This window comes from Mustelus asterias, chromosome 20 (genome assembly GCF_964213995.1).
Source record: "Mustelus asterias chromosome 20, sMusAst1.hap1.1, whole genome shotgun sequence".
In the NCBI taxonomy this organism is placed as follows: domain Eukaryota; kingdom Metazoa; phylum Chordata; class Chondrichthyes; order Carcharhiniformes; family Triakidae; genus Mustelus; species Mustelus asterias.
Genome location: NC_135820.1, coordinates 73,825,310 through 73,838,523, shown reverse-complemented (window position 1 = coordinate 73,838,523; position 13,214 = coordinate 73,825,310). Strand labels below are relative to the sequence as shown.

At 48.5% G+C, this 13,214-nt stretch overlaps 1 protein-coding gene across 1 annotated transcript in view; it reads left to right on the top strand.

Moving 5' to 3' along the window:
• LOC144508638 (deoxynucleoside triphosphate triphosphohydrolase SAMHD1-like) overlaps positions 1–10,901 on the top strand; it is a 45,038-nt gene extending 34,137 nt beyond the window's left edge. The window contains exons 13-16 of the mRNA XM_078236856.1: positions 1,800–1,886; positions 5,776–5,880; positions 6,186–6,323; positions 8,941–10,901. Of these exons, the coding sequence (XP_078092982.1) occupies positions 1,800–1,886; positions 5,776–5,880; positions 6,186–6,323; positions 8,941–9,000 (390 nt within the window). The 3' untranslated portion in view covers positions 9,001–10,901. The remainder of the gene's footprint in view (positions 1–1,799; positions 1,887–5,775; positions 5,881–6,185; positions 6,324–8,940) is intronic.
• The last annotated feature ends 2,313 nt before the right edge of the window (positions 10,902–13,214 follow it).

The window sequence follows — 13,214 nt, the reverse complement described above, 5'->3', positions numbered from 1 at the left end:
TACTGTGGGAGGCGAGGGAGGAGATTGCTGAGCCTCTGGCGATGATCTTTGCATCATCAATGGAGACGGGAGAGGTTCCGGAGGATTGGAGTATTGCGTATGTTGTTCCTTTATTCAAGAAAGATCCTTTATTCAAAGATAGCCCTGGAAATTATAGACCAGTGAGTCTAACCTCAGTGGTTGATAAGTTGATGGAGAAGATCCTGAGAGGCAGGATTTATGAACATTTGGAGAGGTATAATATGATTAAGAATAGTCAGCATGGCTTTGTCAAAGGCAGATCGTGCCTTACGAGCCTGATTGAATTTTTTGAGGATGTGACTAAACACATTGATGAAGGAAGAGCTGCAGATGTAGTATATATGGACTTCAGCAAGGCATTTGATAAGGTGCCCCATGCAAGGCTTATTGAGAAAGTGAGGGGACATGGGATCCAAGGGGACATTGCTTTGTGGATCCAGAACTGGCTTGCCCACAGAAGGCAAAGAGTGGTTATAGATGGGTCATATACTGCATGGAGGTCGGTCACCAGTGGAGTGCCCCAGGGGTCTGTTCTGGGACCCTTACTCTTTGTGATTTTTATAAATGACCTGGATGAGGAAGTGGAGGGATGGGTTGGTAAGTTTGCTGATGACACAAAGGTTGGAGGTGTTGTGGATAGTGTGGAAGGATGTCAGAAGTTGCAGCGAGACATTGATAGGATGCAAGACTGGGCAGAGAAGTGCAGATGGAGTTCAACCCAGATAAGTGTGAGGTGGTTCATTTTGGCAGGTCAAATAGGATGGCGGAATATAATATTAATGGTAGGACTCTTGGCAGTGTGGAAGATCAGAAGGATCTTGGGGTCCGAGTTCATAGGACGCTCAAAGCAGCTGTGCAGGTTGAGGCTGTGGCTAAGAAGGCGTATGGTGTACTGGCCTTCATCAATCGAGGAATTGAGTTTAGGAGTCATGAGATAATGTTGCAGCTATATAAGACCCTGGTCACACCACACTTGGAGTACTGTGCTCAGTTCTGGTTGCCTCATTACAGGAAGGATGTGGAAGCCATAGAAAGGGTGCAGAGGAGATTTACAAGGCTGTTGTCTGGGTTGGGGAGCATGTCTTATGAGGATAGGTTGAGTGAGCTCGGCCTTTTCTCCTTGGAGAGACGAACGATGAGGGGTGACCTGATAGAGGTGTATAAGATGTTGAGAGGTATTGATCGAGTGGATAGTCAGAGGCTTTTTCCCAGGGCTGAAATGGTTGCCACAAGAGGACACAGGTTTAAGGTGCTGGGGAGTAGGTACAGAGGAGGTGTCAGGGGTAAGTTTTTCACTCAGAGGGTGGTGGGTGCGTGGAATGGGCTGCCAGCAACGGTGGTGGAGGCGGATTCGATAGGGTCTTTTAAGAGACTTTTAGATAAGCACATGGAACTTAGTAAGAAAAAGGGTTATAGGTAAGCCTAGCAATCGCTAAGGTAGGGACATGTTCGGCACAACTTTGTGGGCTGAAGGGCCTGTATTGTGCTGTAGTTTTTCTATGTTTCTATGTTTCTATCTCCCTTTGTGGCTTGGTGTCAAAGAATGCTTAATAACATTGCTGTGACATTGTACTATGTTAAGTGTGACTTGTTATTTGGTTGAGGCACTCCATGGATTAATTTTCTGAGCTATTGAAGAAACGCTGGATAAACCTTTATAACTTTACCTTTATATTGTTTACATTTTTTATAACACACCGCGACAAATGTTTTGTTGTAAAGTTACTTTACTTTTTAATAAAACCAATTTTAGGACAAACTGTTGCAATTTTTTTTAGAAAGAAGAACACAAACTGCCTGCTGAGGTGGCCACCGCATTGAAAATTCCGGGTGTCCAATTTTCCCCAGAAGATTTCATAGTAAAGGCAAGTATTGGATAGTTCTGAAATTATTTGACTTCTTCCCTTCCTGCCCCCGCACCACCAGGGAAAATTGGCCATGTGCATGAACACAGTTGGAAAGTGATCACGCCTGGGATCTGAACGTTCAAGGGTATTTGACATTTTGGAATGGCAGGAGGAAAGGAAAGAGAGATTGAGTAGCTTTGTTAATAATGGATGATATCAATACTGAAGTGTTGACCTTGGAAGGTCAAGATAGCAAATCAGTTTGGGTGGAGATAAGAAATAGAGAAGGAAAAAAGTCACAGGCATGAATAATTTATAAGCTCCCTTACATTCTGGAACTGACCAGGGAACAGAGAAATGTGGATCTGGAACTAGAGTCTTAAACTTAAATAAAGACAATTACAATAGAGTGGAGATTGTTAGCTAAAGTGGACTGGGAGAATAGGTTAAAAGGTAAGATGGTAGAGAGGCATCGGCAGCCATTTAATTAGATATTTTGTAACACTCAACAAAGATTGAATGCCTTTTAGAAATCCAGGTATATCACATCTACTCATTCCCCTTTATCTACTTCTCCAGTTGCATCCTCAAAAAACTCTAATAAAATTGTCAAACAGGATTTTCATTTAGTAAAACCATGTTGACTTGTTCTAATAATATTATGCTTTCCTCAGTGCTTTGTTAAGACTTCCTTAATAATAGAATCCAGCATTTTCCCAACAACAGATGTTAGGCTAATTGGCCTACAGTTCACTGCTCTTGCTCCCTCTTTTGTAATATTTGCCAACTTCCAATCTAATGGGGCTGGTCTGTATCGAAGGAATTTTGGAAAATCATAACCAGTACATCCAGTGTTTCTGCAGCTATCTCTTTAGAATCCAAGGATGTAGACAATCGGGTCTGGGGAATTTGTCAGATTTTATCCTCTTACGTTTTGCCAACACTTTCTCTTAGCTGATATTTATTTCTTTAATCTCCTTACCGTCTATTTCTGGTGTGAAATGTGTGCCTTCTACTGTGAAGAATTGACACAAAGGACAAGAGTTTCCAGCCGTGCTCACCCCAAGACTGGAAAATCCTGCCTGAGATCAATGGACCGTGGCATGGTTCATGTCCTGCCCACTACGATTCCTGTGGAGGGACTGTAACATTCTGCCCAAAACATTTATTCAATGCCTCTGCGTTTCCTCACTCCACTTGATAATTTCTCCTGTTTCTGCTTCTATGGGACCAATGTTTACAACCTCTTTATATACATATAAAAGCTGCGATAAAATGTGTTTATATTCCTACCTAATTTACTCTCATATTCAATTTTTCCCATTTTCATCAACTTTCTGATGGCCTGCTGCTGATTTCTAAAACACTCCCAATCCTCAGACTTCCCACTGCTTTTTGCAACATTCTCGAGGCAGCTTATCTCTCGGCAAACCCGAAATCATTTTGTTTTCACATGTTTCATGATGAGTTCCATTAAAATATTAGAGCAATGATTGAGTCTTATTTATGTTCTTTGATGTTCTCTAACATTGTGTCTTCTCAAATCTTTCTTCAGCCAGATGTGAGGTGGCATAGCCCAACAGTTAGAGTGACAGGATCATGATGCATTACGGCACAGAAGGAGGCCATTTGATTCATTAAGTCCATGTCGGCTCTCTTTAGAATAATCCATTTCCTATCTTATTTCAGTAGCACCAAAAGTTTATTTTGCTCAAGTGCCCTTCCACCCAATTTCCACTTGAAATCATTCATCATCTCCACATCCACCCTTGGACAAAATCTTCCAGCCCCACCCGCCAGTGGGATCTTCTGGTCCTGCCAATGGTGATCGCCGCCACCACCCCCTCCCCCCTACCCCCTTCCCCTTGCCATGGTGCATCCCCCAGCAGCAGATGATGCAGGCAGGGGAATGAACAGAGTCCATTCACACCAGGAAGCCAGCGATGAATGTTAGAGGACGCTATTGCCCATGATCTCCCAGTGCACTTTATAAAGTGTACACAGTTAGTGCACCGGGAATCTGACATTCCTCCCACCCCCACAATCACACCATCTACCCCTCCCCACCCCCCCACCAACCTGGCCAATCGCGCACTCCACCCTAATCCCCCCAGCCGAACGCCGACCAAAGGGGCACTGCACCCCACCTCGCGACCACGCAGGGTGCCCTCAATGGCCTCCTGTCCCACCAGCGAGGCCATCACGACAGTCCCCCCCTGCTGGGAATCGTACCTGATCCTTGCCGGTGAAGGCCTACAGCAGTGAGGCCGTTAAGGCAAGTGAGCCCTTCCAGGGCACGAGACTGATCATGCCAGCAATCCAGTGCCGGTATCATCACAAGAAGTGAGAGACCGGGTGTGAACTTGGTTTTTTGCCTCTTTTGCGACCTCACCAGCTCGCCATGCCGTTCAAATGGCATGACAGTCGGTAGGATCGCCCCCTCGTCCTCTCTGTTCCTTCACACTCTTTAGCACTGTGCATTTGAGTCCAAGTCCAGCTGTTTCTGGCTGTTAATGCCGGCAGGATCTTTTGGTTCCACTGACGGCCCACTCTGTTGCAGGTTTCCCGACGGCAATGGGGTAGAATCAAAGTGACAGAACCAGAAGATCCCATCGCCGGCCAATGGCGCACCACCTCCCGCCATGAGAAACACGCTGTCGGAAGGCCAGGGAATCCCTCCCTATATTGCCTCTCCCTACCGCTTCTACCAAAGTACATCACTTCACTCTTCTCTGTGTTAAATTCCATCTGCCACTTGTCTGCCCATCTGCTAGTCTATCTTTGTCCTGTTGTAGTTAGCTGGTATTATCCTCACTGTTAGCTATACAGTTTAATATAATTGGCAAATTCTGGAATTTTACTCTGTATTCCATCTTCAAGTCAGATATATATATCAATCCATGAGAGTGGTTCTTACACTGACCCTTGTGGGAAACCATTGTCTACCATCTCCAGTCCGAAAAACAACTATTTAACATGACTCGCTTTAGAAAGTCAGAAAAGTAAAACAATTTGCAATGTCTATTTTACTCTCTAACGTCAGAAAGGAAGTAAATATGAATTAGCAGGAAAATCATGGTGAAAGACCACACTGCACATTGACTGGCAAATGTCACCAAGACAGAGTCCATGGATTTCTCAGCAACCTATCTTGACGTCAATGACCACTGTCAGTCACAAAATCTCAGCACTGCCTCCCTCTTGAGGGATTTTCAACTGTTCACTTTCAAAGATCTGCGCTCTGAATTCCCTCGAAAACCACTCAGACTCGGATTGCCTCAGTAACCTCTCATCTCTCAATGGTTCATTTTCTTCTCCTGAAACTGTGTTCCCTAACTTCTGAGCTGGCAATATCCCTAGATTTCACCAAGCTTCAATCACTTCAACTTCACCAAGCCATCAATGGCACCCAGCCCTTTCTCTAACCCCTAACCCTCTCGGCATCATGGAGCCATCTGCTCTGTGTTTTCAGTTCCACAGGACTTCCTCTGAGCCCTAATCAGATGGAGCGATCAAAGTGTTCCTTGGCCTTCTCCTGCAGCCAAGCTGAGTCAGGGCCAGCTAACAGGGACACTCTTTCTGCCTGGAGTCTCTGTCCCAGTAAACACACCGACAAATTGGAACCAGAGAGCTTTCTTAAGCACCACCAATCTCTATGACAACATCACCTTTTAGGGTTCACTGAATGTTTTTAAGTTACTTTAGCTGTATAGGACTGGTATTCAATGGTCTAGTCTAATAGTCTTAGTTGTGGATCAATGGAAGACACTCTTGTCTAAGTGTCTGAAGGTTCTAGGTTCAAGGCCCACTTCAGAAATGTGAGCAGTCTGCTTATGAAGCAATGACATTGGGAGTGCTTTGGATTGAAACATTCGAAATATTTCAACATCTGGTTTTGCTTATTTAGGTTGTTCATTTGGACTACGGAATGGAGGAGGAAAATCCCATTGACAAGGCTTGGTTCTATTGCAAGGACAACCAAAACCAGGCAGTCAAAATCCCTAAAGCTCAGGTAAATTCAACATCTCAAGCAACAAAACCTACTTCTAAAACAGCATTAAAAACTCTTGGTAGTCTGAGGGACAGGAGTGTAGCTGATTCCCAGTGCTGCTGGGGAGCGACCATTTCACAATGTTCCTGTTCTTGATTTGCTCCTCAGCATCATCTGCCTTATGAGGTGCTATGTAGCTCCGCAAATCAGAAAGTTAAGATTGTTAACTCACTGTGGTGTTGTAATTCACTCCATTCTACCAGAATGTTCACTCTTGTCAGTTTGTTAATATACGTGAATGTCAACATTCTTTCTCATCTACCCAGGTGTCTCAGTTGCTGCCAGAGAGGTTTAAGGAGCAGCTGATCCAAGTGTATTGTAAGACGTTCGATAAGGACAGTGTGAAAGCAGCCAAGAAGCACTTTGAAAAATGGTGCATCAACAGGAAATTCACTGAACTCAGGGTAAGGGGTTGGAGATCACAGTGCAATGTTGCATTTTTTGCGTTCCATCTATGTTTGTGTTGTAGGCCTGTGCTATTACTATTGAATCTCACTGGAGTAGTTACGAGAGGTTGGCCTGTAATGGATTTGTCCATTTTGTGCTCACTACAGTGCAACACTTCTGCTACCACTCAGCTGTGAGTCAGAGGGTCATGGGTTCAAGTCTCATTCCCAAGATTCTCCAGCCTCCCAGCCGCGTATTTCTCGGAAGTGGAAGGGGGTGTACTGTTCACTGGCGGCGGGATTCTCTGGTCCGCTGCTGTCAATGGGATTTCCCATTGAAGGCATTCCACGTTACGGGAAAACCCACGGGCGGGGGTGAGCTGCCGCCACAACCAGAGAATCCCACCGGCGTGAACAGCTGGGCAATTCTTGCTCAGGTATTTGACGCTCATACGACAGTGCGTCAGGCGACATTAAGTTGTGTCGGAAAAAGTTATGCTCATAAAAGAAGTTCACTCAAAAGTAACAGTTCACATTTATCCAGCAGCTTTAACGTTGATAAATATCCCAAAGTGCTTTACAATGAATATATACAGATAAATATAGACATTAATTCCAAAAGACATTTTTTTGTTATGATTGATGACCAAGAACCCGTGTTATCTGAAGCAGTGGGAGGTGGTGGGGCAGGTGGGCTCAGACAGGGAACGTAAATCACAGGAATTAGACAGCTGAAGCCATAGTTGTCAATGGTAGAAAGGCTTGGGGTGTGGGGTTGATGGAGTGGAAACAGGGATGCACAATACATCCTTGTTGTACATAGTCTGTGGAGGAAATCTTCAGTAACTGTCACTGAATTGTTCAATTCATTCATTATTAATTCAAGGGGAATTGGCTGATCCTCTTGGAGAATTTTTGAAGTGTGTGGGAACAGAGCACTTGGCAGGAGAGGCAGTGGCCCAGTGGTATTTTCGCGAGACTATTAATCCAGAAACTCAGCTAAGGTTCCGGGGACGCGGGATCGAATCCCGCCATGGCAGATGGTGGAATTTGAATTTAATTTTTAAAAATTGGAATTAAGAATCTATTGATGACCATGAAACCATTGTCGATTGTCGGAAAAACCCATCTGGTTCACTGATGTCCTTTAGGGAAGGAAATCTGCCGTCCTTACCTGGTCTGGCCTACATGTGACTCCAGAGCCACAGCAATGTGGTTGACTCTTAACTGCTCTCGGGCAACGAGGGATGGGCAATAACTGCTGGCCAGCCAGCGACGCCCATTTCCCACGAACAAATAAAAATAGTCAGTTGGGGGGGATTTCCTGCCCCTGTTTAGGGTGGGTGGGAAAACCTGTGAGGACAGAGAATCGAGAGGGAGTCCCACAGCGACTTTCACACCAGGGGGATTGCTCCGCTCCCTGCAAATGATGCAATGCGGTTCATTGAAAGGTCGGGAACCCTATTACAACACACTGACACATATTAGGAGGCTTCCCCGCCCTATTACCCCCCACGTTGGGAATTTAGACCTCATTCGGCAGAGTTTACAACAGGTCTGGACCAATTAGGACCTGGTTAAGGGGTTAGTGCCCAGTCAATGCCGGGGGCAATGCAAGGGACACAGTCAGAAAGGAGGGACTATGGCAGGGGGGCGGCGGTGGGGGTGGGGGTGGGGGGGATCCCCATGTCCGTAGCCTGGAGGGGTAAATATATTTGCCTTGCCCCCCTGGGTGGGGGGTAGGGCACCTCCGTGTCCATAAGGGGTATCCTTTTTCTCATTTTTATTGTTTATTTAGATTGGGCAATCTCTTAAAGGCCGAGATTGCTTGTCCAACCTGCTCTGAACCGCCTCCAGGATTTTGTTTCACTTAAGTCTCAGGAAATATGGTGGGAAAAGCCGACAGTGGAGCTGGCGGGCTACACATCTCCTTTTCCAGCTGAGCTGAAACTTAGTCAGAATATGATAAAATTGCACCCAGTGTTTCTGTGCCCTGAGAATTCCTGCTCACAGCAATACAAAGTGAATTAGGCCCAGGGCTTTGCTGCCATTAGCAGAACTGGCAGCAGCTTTGGAAAGAGTTATGTTTCTAGTTGATGACATGTCATTGTTGTAAGGTCGGAAATGTGGCCGTCAATCTGGGCAGAGCAGGATCTCACAAACACCAACATAATAATGACCAGGTCATCTCTGGTTGAGGTATAAATTTTGAATAGCAAACCAGAGAGAACTCCCTGCTCTTCTTTAGAACATAGAACAGTACAGTCCTGCAACAGACCCTTCGGCCCACAATGTTGTGCCGAACATGATGCCAAATTAAACCAATCCCTTCCACCTGCCCTTGGTCCATATCTATTCCTTACACATTCATGCGCTTATCTGAAAGCCCCGGAATCTTTTAAGTTAAGACTGAAGCACAGAGGAGGACTTGGATTGACATTCCATTCAAAGGGCAGTGCCTCCGACAAGGGGAGTGTCAGCTTGGATATTGTTCTGACACTGGATAGCTGAATGACAGCTGAATAAATTGAAAAATACTCAGACATTTTAAGGTGTGAAGTTTAAAGAGGATGGGAATCATTCTTCTTTCTCAAAAAAAACTTGCTAACAGTTTGATCTTTGCACCGATCCACAGGATGATGATGATGATGATGACACTGCTCCTGAGGGTCGTCCCAAACGACAGCGACAGTAATGACTCTGATCCCAAACAGGAGCCCAAGTTCCATCGCCACTGGTCACAGGCTCAAGATGAAGCTTTCGTGTTGAGGGAATGGCCATTTCCCGTGAACAGTGGGAGACCTGTAATGGTGTGACATTCATGTGGGGCCACATGGGCACCTCAATGCTTACCCTTTTGGTGCTTTTATACCTGTAGACATCTCTGATTTTATATTCATGCATTTGAACCTATCTCTAAATGGATATACATTTTAATGCTTGGTGAGGGAATAAGGCTGGGACTGTAGAACTCTCAACTGGTTGATGTAATGTTCCTTCAGCTTAAAACTTCAACTTTTAAACATATTTTTACTTCATTCTAAAAGTTACAAAGTGCAGAGTGGGCCAGACAATCCCTTAATCCATCTCCTTGCTCGCTCCAAAAACCAGTTCAAATTGAACCCAATTCCTGGACCCCACAAGGGTCAAGATAAGGCACCACACCCACCTTGGGCTTGATCTGATGCTTGATCTTAGCCAAAAGGCCAAGAATACAAAATGAATTCTCTATTTTAGTCAATGCTCGGGGAATTTGAGTGAAACTGGGAGTGATGCCTCTTCCTGCACAGTTAGAGTGAGGCTGATTGTGATTGAGATTCCCAATGTAATTGTTTTGTGAACATTGCTGTGGGAGTCAGTGGTCAGCACATGGCCCAATGGTGAAGACCCTAACCATTAGATTGAAGATAATTCGGGTTTGGTAGGAGCTGCATTATTCCGGCAAGTCTTTGCATTGCTGAGATTAAGGCCGTATTTATGCATCCACATATTGCACTCCTGGAATGAGCCTGAGAAGATGTGAATCCAGGTTTGAGCGAATAAACTTTTTCAGAGCTTAGAGGCTACATTTTGCCCTGACTAGAATGCCTTCAGGACGTTACAGGTGGAATCACCTGTTGTGTACAGTAACTCCTGATAATGTATACTCAGGGTTTCATAATACGCCTGAGATGAAGCAGCTGACTTTGCACTGTGTTCGTTTCTGAGTGACAGTTACAAAAAGGGTTTGTCATTTCCCTCACTCCTGACAGATACAGTCACATTCACTAAATATTGGCAGGAAAAATCAACATCTGCTCCTTATGGAATCTTTATAAGTTTAAGTATGAAGGAGAAAGGAATAGAAGGTGATGCTGATAGGGTCAGATTAAGGTGACTCGAATAAACACCAGCAGAAAGCTTTTGGGCTGAATGGCCTGTTTGTGTGTGTGTAAATTCTCTATAATTTCACCCTCACCACCTTCAAATAATTGCTGAAACTCTTTTTGCTAAAACATGATTCAAAATAGGAAAAAGGAGAAACTATTCTAACTGAGCAGCAGAAGCAAAGTCCATGCATTCCAATGACAAGAGACCAGCTCTGAACAGCAGACTAGTCCAAGTAATAAGATTCCACGACACGGAGACCTGGGGCTGGTTTTGCAAAATTGGGTGCAATTTGTGCCTGTTTCTAAGTTGAATTTAAGGATTACATTTCTGCCCAAACCCCCTTTGCAAATGTCAAGTGTAGAACTTCCTCAATCTGTACAAAATAATCAATTACAATTTAAATTTATTAACGCACAAGTTTTTAATCTCAGCAGTATGAATATTGATATCAAAAACTGTTTATTAATTGATTGATTGAAATGTGTTTTTAATGATTCTATGCAATGTCTTAAGAGGAGTGAATTGATTTTGGGTTTCTCTTCCCTCTATCTGCTCCTCCTTGTCTTCGAACAATGGAGCTGACAGTTGTTTGCACTTTCCATATCTTTGAATAATCACTGATTTGATGCACTTTCATGAAGCTTTTTGAATAACTGTGGGAGCTTTCAACTTTGCACAGTTTGAACAGTTTTGAACGTGTACATTTCCAAATAAATCTCACCACTCGTTTATAAATTGTTACTTTTTTAATCAAATATGTCAGGCAAATGTGATGAACAAACAACAACTTTAGCTAAACTCTTGAACTGCAAAGTTCTATCAGTTTAACAATTGTCATGATTATCTTGTGTTTTTAAAACAAGTGTCTTAGTTTCCTATTTTATGTAAAGGGGGAGATGAAAGCATGAGGTGGAGTTCATTACACAAAATTCTTCCAGAGCTGTGCTGCAATAGTCCTGCCCAATTGTGAGGCTACCTCCTATACAGACTCAGAAGTCCTCAGCTTTACTTCCTGACCCATGTGAGCTTGACGGGTTCCTCTGTAATGTGGGCAAATGTGAAATGGTGCATTTTGACAGGAAAAATCAAAAATAAACTTATTGGGGGCAATGCTCCCAGCCCACTGCATTGTTCCAGCAGCGCCACGGGCAGGGAGACATCAGCGGAGGCCCTTTCGTGGACTCCCCATTGGGCGCCACGGCCTCCAAGATTTTTGGAGGCATTAGCTTTGCACTGGAAATCGGTGACGAGCTGATTTAAATATTTAAATTTCAGTTTCTCTCTCATTCGTGTCTCCCCACCCCCGCCCCCCCACCCCCCCTCCCCCGCCCCCCACCCCCCACCCCCGCCCCCCCACCCCCCCACCCCCGCCCCCCACCCCCCCACCCCCCCCCACCTGCCCCCCCCCACCCCCCCCACCTGCCCCCCCCACCCCCCCCACCCCCACCTGCCCCCACCCCCCCCACCCACCCCCACCCCCCCGCCCCCCCCACCCCCCCCGCCCCCCCCACCCCCCCCGCCCCCCCACCCCTCCCCCCGCCCCCCCGCCCCTCCCCCCACCCCCCCCGCCCCTCCCCCCACCCCCCCCGCCCCTCCCCCCACCCCTCCCCCCACCCCTCCCCCCACCCCCCCCCACCCCTCCCCCCACCCCCCCCACCCCTCCCCCCACCCCCCCCCCCCGCACCCCCCCCCCGCCCCCCCCTGCCCCCCCCTGCCCCCCCACCCCCCCCCGCCCCCCCCCGCCCCCCCCCATCCCCCCCATCCCCCCCGCCCCCCCCCCCGCCCCCCCCCGCCCCCCCCCATCCCCCCCGCCCCCCCACCCCCCCCCCGCCCCCCCCCGCCCCCCCCCCGCCCCCCCCCATCCCCCCCCCCGCCCCCCCCCATCCCCCCCCGCCCCCCCCCATCCCCCCCCCCGCCCCCCCCCATCCCCCCCCGCCCCCCCCATCCCCCCCCCACCCCCCCCCCGCCCCCCCCGCCCCCCGCCCCCCCCCATCCCCCCCGCCCCCCCCCATCCCCCCCGCCCCCCCCACCCCCCCCGCTCCCCACTAACGGGGACCAGGTGGTCAACCTTGCTGCAGGGAACAAAGGCCATTAAGGTTCCCAGGAGGTTGGGAGTAAGAGTGGGGCAGTCCCTGGGCAATACCAGCCTGGCAGTGCCAGCCTGACCCCCCAGCACTGCCCAAGGGGCACCTTGACACTGCCCACTGGGCATTGGGCAGTCCCAGAAGGGTGGGGCCAGAGGGGACAGGGTTGATAGGGGCGGGGCCTATAGGGGGTCCTCGGTGAGGACGGGGGATCCCGCTGCCACTCTGCATGGGGATCGGTGGCAGACGGAGGAAAGGTGTTGATCGAGGCTGGCCATTTGGGTGGGGGGCTGTCAGGGCAGCCAGGGGGGTTTGTAACTGCTGGGGGGGGCGGGGGGGGGAAATGGGGGGGCTGCTGGGAGGGGGGTGCGGTTGGGACTGCAGGGGTGGGGGGTGGGTGTCAGGACTGCTGGTGTGGGAGGGGGGCAGGGTGGGGGGAGACATTGGGGCTTGCCCGGAGAAGTCTGGGAGGCCAGTGTTTGGGGGGTGGGGAGTTGGAGGGGCAGTGATGCGGGTTCGAAGGCTGTCCAGCCAGGGCGGCAGTGCGGGGCCACTGTGCATTCGCTGATCTCAGCTCTGACAGATCGGTGCATGGGCAGTGGTCCCGCTCAGCGCGACGCTGCCGGCCTCTCCATGGGCGAATAGGCCCCGCCCAGAGATTTTCAGTCTGAATCTCACCAGGTGAACACTGCAGTGCGCAAGTGTAGGAGATTCATCTTGAAAATCCTGCTCCCCCTCCCCCTCCTCTCCTTCCCCTCCTCTCCTTCTCCCCCTCCCCCTCCCCCCCCTCCCCCTCCCCCTCCCCTCCTTCTCCCCCTCCCCCTCCCCTCCTTAGGGCAGGCCCGTCGCATTTTTTTCCCGCACCCTCCAAGGCCCCGAAATTCGGCATTCAGCGGTGGAAAAGGAGGCCCAGGCCATTGTGGAGGCCGTCAGGCACTGGTGCCATTACTTGGCG